This window comes from Arctopsyche grandis, chromosome 8 (genome assembly GCF_051622035.1).
Source record: "Arctopsyche grandis isolate Sample6627 chromosome 8, ASM5162203v2, whole genome shotgun sequence".
Lineage (NCBI taxonomy): Eukaryota > Metazoa > Arthropoda > Insecta > Trichoptera > Hydropsychidae > Arctopsyche > Arctopsyche grandis.
This window is the reverse complement of record NC_135362.1, coordinates 15701976-15714887: the sequence shown is the minus strand read 5'-3', so window position 1 is coordinate 15714887 and position 12912 is coordinate 15701976. Positions and strand designations below refer to the sequence as shown.

Here is a 12912-nt window from a genome sequence, read left to right as displayed (position 1 = left end):
TCGATCGGTGTTTCCGCAATTTTGTGAGAACTATTTTAATAGAATTTTCTACTCAATCTTCGACTGTTCTTGGAAAATAACAAAACAGTCGGATGTTTATTGTATAAATGTTTTCTAAGTACAAGACACAAAAGGTGTCAATTTATTAGACAATAAAAAAAATTGGTTATAAAATGTTTGATTTTGTATTTGTTACATGTATTGTATATGTTACAGCCCAAGTATATATTTCATTCGTTCATGAACATACTATAGGTAGTTCGTTTATACACGAACCAATCTGACCGGTATAGTGTACATAAAATAACAAATTAACAAACGAACTACATAGTTTGTTCATGCACAAACTATTAGGCATAAGTTTAAGAATTCTCAATCGCTTGTCTCATCCTCTTAGGTAGGTGCATATATACATATGTTTACTTTGGGTTTCAATATTTTTAATATTAACGGAAACGGGAATTATAGCAACGTTGTAATGTGGTTTCCATAGAATTTCCTTTTTAAATACTTGGCGTTTTGACATCTCAAAAGTTTTGACAGCTCAAAATTTTTGACGGCTAAAAATTTTATGCGACACTTGTTGAATCTATTTAAAGATATATTTTGACTGTTAACACTGTTAAACTAAAACAAACAAGTATGTTCATAAATGAACACATACAATATTTAATATCGAATAGTCGATACGTACAAAATTACAGATCAAACTCAATGACTAAATATGCAATGATAATAGTATGAACGTTTTTAATCAATATTGGATACGTGTCATGGTATAAAAACATGTTTAAATCATACGAATTATGATTTAAGAAACACAGCTATGTATAATAGTTGTGCGAAAATATTTTTGATTATAATTCCGTGTTGATTTTTTATGTGATTGAAAAAATTACATAATCCGAAAATGTTCCATATATGGTCACTTCGTGTATATTTTTAATATAGATAGTGATTATATTATCAGCACATAATTCTGCCTTCCTAGTGATACGTTCATTAGCTGTTTGGGAAGTGAATAAAAACGTGATAAGCGCCGTAAGCTCAACAGAAAAACATCGCTCCATATATGGAACACCGAACGTACAGATTTCTGGCATTTTTTTGCGATTCTTATGTAAATAGCGTAAGAGCATAACAAAGGTCGAATTTCCTGGTCATCGTCAGGTGGGAGTCGGCTGATCGACCATGGTCAGACGTCCGTGTCGAATGCAAAATGAACATGCAAATCGTCTCGGTGATGCATCTTCCGACGAAGGTCCGGTGTGATTTTTATTTAGAAAATTGCCAAAGATGCTAAAAATCGAGTCGGTGTTCGGTTGCGTAAGTCTTGAGTGACAAAGACGTTCGCTTTTCGGTGTGCAAAATCGAATTGGTGTGTATTGAGTAAGCGAATGGTGCACACAAAAACCTAATCGTTACACTTGCTCAACGATTCCAGTCTTCAGTTCTTTCATTTTCACGAATAAAATTTAATATTGTGAAAATGCTCGTATTTGATGAGGAAGTGTGGAGTGTTGCGTTTGACTTCAATTACAAATTAGATTACTGTTTTTCTTATTGTTATAGAATGGCGTTTTCCTTGATTGCCTAAGACATTATTCAAAATTTTCCGTGCCTGAGTAATCATTTAAAAAAATATATATATAAAACATTTTTTACTGTCATCTTTAGGTTCTGTTTTCCTTTTTGACAGCGAACTGAAATAAACCTAATAATTTTCCGGATTGTAATATCCAATCAATTGTACGTGAATACAAAATTATTGAATGGATATATACAGAATTTTAGAAACTGTTTCAGACATTGAACTAATGAAAATGATGATCCATCAATCTTTCTCGTATAAAATCTTCAATCTCTCAGACTTTCTTTTTTTTTATCCTTTTCAAGTGTGATTATAATATTTTGACCGTGATATTTTCCACCTCAATGAGTGTGGTTATCGGAGATTATTTTAACTTATTTTTCTGGCGCCGGGTTCGATCCCATGAGCTGACCTCGATTGAAAAGAATTATATATAAGAGTATATCTGTAGTGTTGCTGGTCAGACTTGGATATTTGTGACTCCAAGTTGATCGTTTCCTATTAGAGTTTGCCAATTTTTCTGATTTCATTGTTGAAACGGTTCCCGATTAAATTGGCTAAAAACCTTCCTACCTACTATGTCACCACTATTTGAGTATGATTAATGTACAATAAAATGTATTTACAATTCATAGATGTCTCGTTAGTTTCGAGTTTTCAATGTCTCGTAATTCATCGACTTAATAAAAATGCTGCATTGTTTGCAATTGGCCAGGAAGGCGCATTGGGGCTTACCTGTTAGGCCTTCCTGGTATATATGTAAAAAATAAAAATGAATTTGGACCTCGCAGGGATGTTTTGTATTTGCCGCTAACGCTTATATTTTGGTGCTGGCTGTAGATTAGGTTATTTGATTTTTTTTACTTTTTCTGCTTTTATGTTTATGTTATTGTTTTTTTACGAGTGTATTTTGTATTTTGCATCTATAAATGTATTTTGAATATATGTACATATATATATATATATATATATATATATATATATATATATATATATATATATATATATATTTATATATTTATATATATATAAATATATATATATATATATATATATATATATATATATATATATATATATATATATATATATATATATATATATATATATATACATATATATATATATGTATATATGTATATGTACATATATTTTTGTTTTTCTCATCTCTCTGTATTTTTTCGACCATAGAGGCACATTAGGGACTGCTGTAATGCTACAGTGGTCCAAAATTTAACTTAAATAAATATACTTATTTTGAAAATTTTATATTAAAGCTAAATATTCAAAAATGAACATGTAAAAATTCGCTCAATTTCAAGTTTAGATGTTTCAAAACCTCAGATAGACGAACGATACGCTTTATATATTTATATAAATTGTTGTTTTTATAATCAAGATATACGCACGTATTTTATTGTCGCTGTTTAAAACGTAGATAACAAAACACGAACAATAAAAAAATGCATACTCTGAGTGCAACGTGACACAGATGTAACAACTTTGAGGATGTACCAACATCCGGTTTTTGCTACACTAATAATAATTTTCACAAATCACAAGATAAGCGATTTAATCGTCCATTTTTATAACAACTCTGGGTACGTTCAGTTGGCGGATGCGATACTTGATGTCTGAACAAGAAATATGCTAGTGCGAAATTTGTTATTTCGAGATTATTAGACTGCGGTTTCGTCGTATTACATCGTGAAAAATTATTGAATATTTTTTATATTATATTTATGTAGCTTTCCGTCATAAGGTATATGTATGTAAGTATGTGTGTAGAATGGGAGCCGGTTTGGACGAAGGTCGCACAAATCGACCTTCCTGAATCTGGAAACCCGATTCGAGATCAAGACTTGGGATAATGAAGACATGTCGTGCCGGTCCACTTTCGCCATTCGTCCGTCTGTGCCTAGATGTCCTTAGACAGCGTGAGATAATAACAATGTAGGATCTGGTCCATCTGGTTACAATAAAAATATCAAGACAGATCTAATAATCCCTTCCTTTTCACATTTGACAGCTAATTGCGCATACCGATTCCGATGCAATGTCAACTGGGTGTATGAATAATGCGCAGCACAAATTTTGTTGGGTGTAGCTTTGAGCTTTTGTTTATTTTGGATTATTCAATCAGTGGTAGATTAGCGAGAAAATGGTACTCGCAGAATGCGTTGACAGTATGTGAAATCGACCAACACGTGTAAAAAGTCAAGAAGAGATTCACGACCCACATTTTATTTGCGTCTAAAGTGTTAGTTCAGACGTGGGCGATTTTCCATAAAAACAAAATAAAAAAAATTAAAAAAAAATTAAAACAAAAACCCACACTAGTTCGCCATTTATATTTTCTGTTTTGCAACAATGCGAAGAAGACTTGCCTATTGGGCGACCTTCGTCATATTCTAGTAAACATAATCGCACTGTCAGCATTAAATATAATTTAACGATGACTAAAACAGTTGACCCCCCATATTATATGATTATTTTATCAACAAAAAAAATGAAGTAAAAAGCTAAAAATTCCTCAAATGGGAGTGGCTCATATATATATACATCCATATGTACTGTCTATGGAAAATTATGAGATTAATAAATTAAAACATAACAATATGATTGTTTGTTTATGTATTTTATATTATGCTAAATGCGTGGTAGTATAGGACATCACTAAAGACGTTTGTTACATATGCATTTGTTTAAATTAATTTATCGAATGAATTATACAAAAATACACCCACACTACGTCATAATCAGAGATGTGTTAGAGCTCATCTTGAATTTATGTATGCATGTTTCTATTGCGATTGCGTATTTTCGCAAAATATCGATTGCGAATTTGATGCGCTAGGGAAGGAACGGGATGGATGTCGTGTCCTTGGCCCTTCTAAGGCAACCCTGGGAATTCAGTCCCGAAATTTGTAGGCGTTTGTAGTAATTTATATATTTGAATTATGTCTTTATATAACCGAATGTAATAAGTAATAATCTAGAATTGTGGTAGACAGGAATAGATGTGTATGTTTTGAAACTATAACCTAACATATGTATGTATGTAAGTACATACATGTGTTTATACATGAATGGTAATAAGTTTACATACAAAATTAGACCAATAACACGGGATGTTCTAATATGTTTATACCTACAGTAAATACCTACAAACAAACTTTATCTTTTTCAGCCTAATATAAAACATAAGTTCTACGTATGCATTTACATACATATGTATGTATGTTGCTGAAAATAAAACTAAACGCAAGATATATATAGCTATGCCTATGGTCTATTGTATGTATGTATGTATATGTTACAGTGAAATTGTTATCGTCAGTGAAATTATAATTTCACTGACTCAAGTAGTGATTACGTATTTAACAATAGAATTACAAATTCACTTCTTAATAAATAACAATAAATTGAAGAATACTAACAAAGTAGAGTTTTTTAATAATTTAAGCTTTATTGATTATTAAAACTAGTTTTTAGTAAATTTTGAAATCAGTGAACTCAAAATGTTAAATGAAAATAGTCTTCTTCTTTTCGACGATAATATGTGTGTTTCATTCAGTTTGGCGTGAATTTAAAAGCGTCATTCTGGTCGTCGTAATTTACTTTATTTTCATAGTACGTAATATCAATTAATATTGAATCATAAAGCATTATCTAATATATAATTTCGAAAGAGACTTTGTATGTATGTATGTAAGTTTTGGTTCGTAGAATCGGTAACGTTAAATTGAATGAAAAAGCAATTGAATATTTTTAAATAGAATAAAACTATTAGATTAGCCACGTTTAAGCGGTTTATATCACAAATACCGAGCGAAGCCGGGTAAAACCACCAGTATAATATAATCTTATGTTGGTATTTCACTATCATTCAACAGTCAAAAATTATAATTTCACTAATAGTAGCCAGTGAATATGCTATTTCCGTAGTGAAAATATAACTATATCCAACGAATTTGTAATTAGATATGAATTCACTGAAACGTCATTGTAATTATGATTTTATTGCTGTTATATAATTTCACTGTAACATATATTATATATAATTGAGACCTTCATGATGACTACAGATATAGATCGGATGGTGATTATGGCAAAACTGACTTACTTGGTGAAAACTTTTGTTTGTCTTCTAAAACATTTAGTAAAAATTTCAAACACGTACAGCCAGTAGATGAAAAATCGTGTTTTCCACTGGGTATTAAGTATTTGATGTACTAAAAATTACAGCGAATTAATTAGTTTGTGGGATCAAATGCTTCATTTTGTGTACACTAGTTTTCTTTTCATCGAATTTCTTTCATATTATCATCTCGTAGGATGTCAACATTCCGCAACTGGAATTGTTCATATTTTTTAATAATTATTCGATCCACGTAGGTATTCTCGACCACATTTTTATCACATTTTATCGTGTTATGTTCATAAATTCAATCCCAGCATTTCATGTCGACCAATTAGTAGTAAAAAGTTTATCGATCTTCCGTAGAAATCTCATTTATCCAATAATGCAACGTATTAATTAACCGTAGCTATTCTCACAACAAACCGAACTCGTATAGAAATAAATTATTTTTTCAAAACATCATTAAATGGTTATTTTAATGAATGTTCGAATACAAAACACACTTCCTGTAGCTTTTTTTTTAATATTATAGTCGGTACAAATACACCTCCTGAGACTAAATTTACTGCTTTGAAATAAACGGTGTGAATAACATACGTACATACATACATAGGTTTGTTGTTGAATTAATGTTTGGTTCACTTTTGCGACAAGCGACTCATTCGAAAACATTAAATCTCGATTGATTTATGCATTTTCGCTTTGCATTCATTGTTTGCTATAAATTATCTCGATTATGACGCGTTTATTATATTTATGCATTGAGATACATTGATTTGTGGGGTGTCCGTTATTAAAGCTTCGCTTATCCTTTATTGTGTCGTCCTGCTGATGTAATAATTTACGAATCGAAACGCCCACCACCCACTAGCCAGCCCCAGCATCAGCTCGAGACTTTGTTGTCTCTTCGACTTGAAGAGGAGCGCATCTCGAATAGAAAAATAAAAGATCAAAATAAACATAGAACACTTTTGTGTCCCGAGAATAAATGCAACAGGAGACATCTGCTTCCTGGTCGTCTTCCTTTTGGGTCATATCACGCGTGGCGGTCTGCGTGTATTTCTGTGTTTCTTAGAACCGTTTTCGTATACTGTTTATATTTTTTTCCACGTGGGATAAAGTCGGGTGGAAGCCGCTAATTTTCATTTTATCTTTTTTCATTACCTATTTATTTTTTGCTTTGTTTACGGTTCTGATCCGGTTAGCTCCTACGGGGAATCCTGTCAATGTTGTAACTGTATCGACCAGTTTGGTCGGACGCTGTCGAGAAATTTCCAAAACAGTCGTATGATTCGCTAGTCTTTTTTGCTCGTCTCATGTCCCCGTTAAACGTCGATTGCAATTGGAACTGATCGTTGCAAGAAAGCGACCAGATTATCTCCAGGGGTCACAAGAAACTGTCGTAGTTTGAACCTGACCCCGAATAGCGTGCCGCGATGTCAGCGATAGTCAAATAGTCACGTTGTCCTGTACAATATAACGTAGATACTAACAATTTGTTAAGCTGTATTTGTTCTTTAATTCTTCAATGTGTCCTCCTATAGATATCGTAAGTTGATTATTTAAGTTTAAAGCACTTTGGTAATATGAGTATATGACCTTGAATATACAAATGTGACTCCAGGTAGATCATTTCCTACCAGAGTTTGCCAATTTATCTGATTTCATAATTGAAACGGTTCCTCACCAAATTGGCCACCTTCTTTTCGTTACCTATATAGTACATACATATGTATATGAAACTTTGGTCATAGGAGTCGCCTGGGGTAAACCTGTAATGGCACCATGGTAAAATATAGGTATATAAAAAAAAGATTACAAATCTGTTACATAATTAGTTCTTAAATATCAATAATCTTCATAGTTACCCTACACTGTAAGGCTTGCAGTCATGCTGCAAATAGAAAAAAATCGAAAAATTGAATAAATACACTTTTATATGGGATAAATCCAAATATTTACGTTTGGATATAATGTGAAGACCACAGTATTGGATTTTAAAGCTGAATGTAAAGTCATATATGTATGTTTGTACTAATTTTCAGATTAGAAGCAAACAAATATGTACACCAATGTAGTCGTAGGACTCTATGTATATACATATGTACATATGTATATAGATTTTCTTGTAATCTTTGTAAACTACAATAGGCCAGATTAATTATATTAGTCTTCCTGTCACCAGATTTATACAAATTTAAACAACTTGCAATAGAAAATTATTTTCTGCATTTCCATTTCAAAGCAAACATTTTTGGTATGTTTTTATTAATAATGTTGTTTGAAAGCATCATATAAATGTTTGTACGTAATAGACAATTATCGAATATTAATTCATTAGTTATAACTTATTTCTTTTATTTTATTTTAGGTATAACTCATTTGACTGGTGAAAACTTTTTGAACGCATTGGATAATGGCGTAGAGTTGTGTCAACTTGCTACCATCTTAAGAGACAAAGCCAAAGAAGCAAAAGAAAAGGGCATTTACATTGGGGTAAGACAATGATTTATGTGTATACAATGATATTACTTAAAAAAAATTATAAACATATATATTATAATATGAAATTTACTTTTCCAATAGCCGATACCACAAGTGCAGGGCAAATGTTGGCAACGTGCAGCTCGTCGAAGTTTCTTCTCAAGAGATAACATGGTCAACTTTATAACATTTTGTCGACAGCTCGGTGTGCACGAGAGTCTACTTTTCGAAAGTGATGACTTGGGTTTGTATAAAAATAGACATATTATTTGTTATTTGACAAATTTGCAATGTTGAAAATAATCCGATTCTTTTACAGTGTTACACGCACAGCCAAGAAATGTTATTTTGTGTTTGTTGGAAGTGGCAAGAATAGCCACCAAATTCAAAGTGGAACCACCCGGACTTGTGCAGTTGGAAAGAGAAATCGCTTTAGAAGAAGCCGGCGTGATGGACGAAAAAGACGGTAGATTAAACTCAACTCTGGCTTGGCAATTTCAACAAGATGGTGATGATGCGTCGAAAAAACAGTAAGATAATAATATGTACATACATATGTTGTACAATGCCAGATATTTGATTTAATAATCAGATTGTTTTATTTAATCGAATTGTATGCATACTGATAAAATAAATGTATTATTTTTAGATCTGATACAAAACTTGAACCATCTCCAATCGAAGAAGAAGGTATTGAATTTATTTATCAATTTTTTAATACTAAAATTCAGAGGGAGATAAATATATTATTGCTGCTAGGTTTTAGTAGTATATAATTACAAATTATTTGATGTCCTAAAATGTTTTAAGTGGAATAAACTTTGATTGAAATTTTTGAAAATCAATATTAATTTATTTTGATTTTAATTTCAGTGTCGCTTCCTGTTGGCCTGTTCGCTGCTGAAAGTGAAGACAATCGTTCGGTTAATACAGAAGATACTTGGTCAAGGGGAACTCCAGAAGATCTTGATGTTCCATTAAAACCTTTGACTGAATTGGATAAAAGAGTATGCTTGACATTGATTTAATAAGATATACATAAGGCTTAACCAAAATGATAATTAATATATGGTGTCCTTATAAAGAGGATGAAATATGTATTGATTCGAAATTGGCGCATAAATATATATGAAAAATTTGGTTTAATTTTTTATGCACTTGGTAGCATAGGAAAAGCTGCCTTAAATTTCATTTAAAAGATAGTTGAATATAATTTTCCTTAAAAAGGTTAAACAGAAGTGCATTCCGGCGCCTTTTTTTTCAAAAAAAGGCCCTGAATATACATACATATGTAAGTGCAGTAGATCTGATATAATTCAAATATGCATTTGCTTTCCAGGTTCAAATTGTAACTAGATTGATGAAACGGAATTGTAATTGTTCTGAAGGAAAATGTTCTAAATTATTGAAAGTGAAGAAAGTTGGCGAAGGACGTTATAATATTGCCGGACGAAATGTATTCATTAGGGTAATGGTTTTTATTTTTGAATTGTAAAGTATGCATTACAAGTTTGTGTTAAATAAATAATATTGTATGGTTTTTGTAGTTGTTGAAAGGACGTCACATGATGGTGCGTGTCGGTGGTGGATGGGACACCCTGGAACATTTTTTGACTCGCCATGACCCTTGCCAAGTACGTCTTATATCATCACAATCGTCGTCTGCTACACCGAAGGTTACCACAGTAGATCTAGTCCAACCACCGCCAACGCTTGACACAACTGCAATTGAAAACGCAATTTTAGATAGTATAACGGCACAAAGCAACGCCAATGGTACCATTTCACCCAGTGAAATGATCATGTCAGCCATCGATTCCTTATCAGAAACATCCTCCGTTAACAGTACAACATTTTCGAGCACATCGAAAACTTCTAATGGAAAATGTTCTCCGAATAGTGGAAAGAGCACACCAAATTCCACTAAATCAAATTCCAACAGACGTTCGTCAAATGGTAGAACGACTCCCCAATCCACTGGGAAAACTTCACCAAGAAGCGTTAAATCTCCAACAAATGGCAAAGTTTCACCTATAGAAACTAAACCATTCACGAATGGGAAAATGTCTCCGTCGTCATTGAAATTAGACTTGACGGCGCCAGTCAGCAATCGCAGGATCAAATCAGCGGGTGTGATTAATAATAGGATGATTTCACCGATTGAAAGTAGCTCTAGGTTACTTCCGGCAATGTCTAAAATTAACGCTCAAACTACTCGTTCCCCCAGAACTCCGACAGCCGATAGTAGAAAATCAGTTCCGTTGATTGTAACTCCTGATAATAGTGCTGAAAAAATGAGGCGGAGAAGTTTAAATCTTACCTTGACCTCAACGAAACCTTTAAAATCACCATCACGAACGATAAGAAGTCAAAGTTTAAAATCGCCCATTAATTGTAAATCATTGACGACTAGTCCCAGATCCCCTAGCTCGCCAATAATTTCATCGTCTAATATCGAGAAAAGCGTCAAAATGGCTCTGCCATTACAAAATAGTACTCCAAACAAATCATTTTTGCAAATAAGAGCTAAATATAGAAGTCCTCCACCCAGAGATGTGCCGCCGAGATAAGACCATGATTTAGAAATTTCATAATGAATTCCATTTAAATTTTAAGTTTTTTTAGTTTTTAAACTTAAAAATACCTGATTTTATAACTATATTGTATTTTAAGTGATTATCTTCCAAAATGAACCAAAAGAGGTCTTCCCATTTTGTAACCATTTCGAAGTTGTTTTGTAGATATCATTTTGTCAAACTCGTCATTTTTTTAAGAAACGAAGCAATATACAAACTAGTCAGCTGCGTTTATTGTTAATTTTTTAAGAAATATTATATGAAAAATCCCTCACCAAACCAAAGTAAACAAAATACGTATAAACTTACATTTTATTTGTAAATTTTTATACATCACCCCGCAAAACATAGATTTTTGTCATACGATTCAAATTTGCATCGTTAAAAACATAATATGCGTACACATTTGATATTTCATTTGTTCAAATAATTTAAGCTGTTCAGTTCGACAGTGAATCAAATCTAATTACGTATATCTCAAATGTATGGATTGATTCGTTACATTAGTATCTAATGATGAACTAATATCGTTATCAAACATATGGTAGTATTTATTTCCTTCTTGAATAATTATTGTTACCACGAATAATGAATAAATCGATAAAACAATTTTACTATCATTTTATCGTAGATTTTTAATTTCATGTTAAAAATTTGAATATAGGAAAACAAAATGTGTTCACATTTGAATCAAAATTAAAGATCATACACATAGGATTTTTTCAACCACCTTCTGCTCTGTGAATTTTATATATTTTGTCCACAACTATTATAATTAAGAATTAGTGAGGATGACTAATATTTGATAATATATTATTTATTATAGTTTTTCATGCAATGAATAGTCAAATAAACAATTAAAAACGTAAAATGTAAGCAATTTTTAATTTAAAATATAATAATAACAAATGTGTGATTTTCATAAACATTTGAAATCCATGTTTTTAATATAAATTAATATGCCTAGAGATATTTTTCCACATTTTGTATTTATCCATATCCCATCATTTGTATAACAATAAAATCACGAAATCCCATTGACAGTACAAAACAAATTTCTTTTTAATAGGAATAACATGGTACACTAATACGAAAATGGATTTATGTATAAAATTGATTCTACAATCATTCTCTTAGCTCTTAAAAACTCTTAGCTTACGCAAATGCAGTCATGTTGAAATTCCATTTTATTATTGTAATTTTACATTTTTTGATATACCTATATACATTTATGACAATTAATCAAATAAAATAATTTCTTATCATTTAATATATGATAATAAAGAAGGAGATTGTTTGATTTTAACATGCATTGTTCGAAATATTTACTAACAACCCATATACATATATTATATTTATCTCGAGTATTTCAACTCATTGTGATTTTTATTACATTTAAAGGACTGTAATTCATTGAATTTATTGTTAAATTTAAATGTAATGTTTGCAACACAGCGTTTCAAAGTTCTGCAGGTATTTCCATATAAATATTATATACGAGTATGTCCATACATACGTACATACATACATATGTATGTATTTATGTCGATATATTTATACATAATATGTATATATGTATGTACATGTATGTTATATTATGACTCTTTCTTTATTAAACTGTGTAAAAATTGTTGGTATTCAAGTCTCTGTCATTAAGACTTGTAATAATATTAAATTTTAATTCAAGAATTTAAGATGTAAGCTATTTATATCAAAAGTGGAATAAGTCTTAAATATAACAGAAATAATACTCTGCGACTATATGTTGTGAAATACCAAAAGTAGAGTTGGCGAAAGTTTAATTTTGCTATTGAATGATTTCAAAGTGAAAATTTATAAAGCAGCTTAAAATTTTTTGAGTTCCTCAAAAAATAAAAAAATGATTTATTCCATTTTTAAATAAAATGCCCAACGTTAATTTATCGATACATAAACATTTATGATAAATTATATTTGAAAACCTTTACAATGTAGTATGTGGTTTCATTGATTTTTATGTTGTATTATGCAGAAAAAAATATGAAATGGTTGAGCTATTTGTTTTTATATCTGACCAAATTAAAAAAAGTACGATGCTGAAAAAATATTTGGTAGAATAAAATACACAAATTTTTCAG

At 31.0% G+C, this 12912-nt stretch overlaps 1 protein-coding gene across 1 annotated transcript in view; it reads left to right on the top strand.

Moving 5' to 3' along the window:
• The window catches only part of LOC143915489 (uncharacterized), a 53378-nt gene extending 41521 nt beyond the window's left edge, over nt 1–11857 (top strand). Inside the window, exons 4-10 of the mRNA XM_077436166.1 lie at nt 8107–8231; nt 8322–8463; nt 8539–8749; nt 8869–8909; nt 9093–9226; nt 9559–9687; nt 9767–11857. Coding sequence (XP_077292292.1) covers nt 8107–8231; nt 8322–8463; nt 8539–8749; nt 8869–8909; nt 9093–9226; nt 9559–9687; nt 9767–10789 — 1805 coding nt within the window. The 3' untranslated portion in view covers nt 10790–11857. The remainder of the gene's footprint in view (nt 1–8106; nt 8232–8321; nt 8464–8538; nt 8750–8868; nt 8910–9092; nt 9227–9558; nt 9688–9766) is intronic.
• The last annotated feature ends 1055 nt before the right edge of the window (nt 11858–12912 follow it).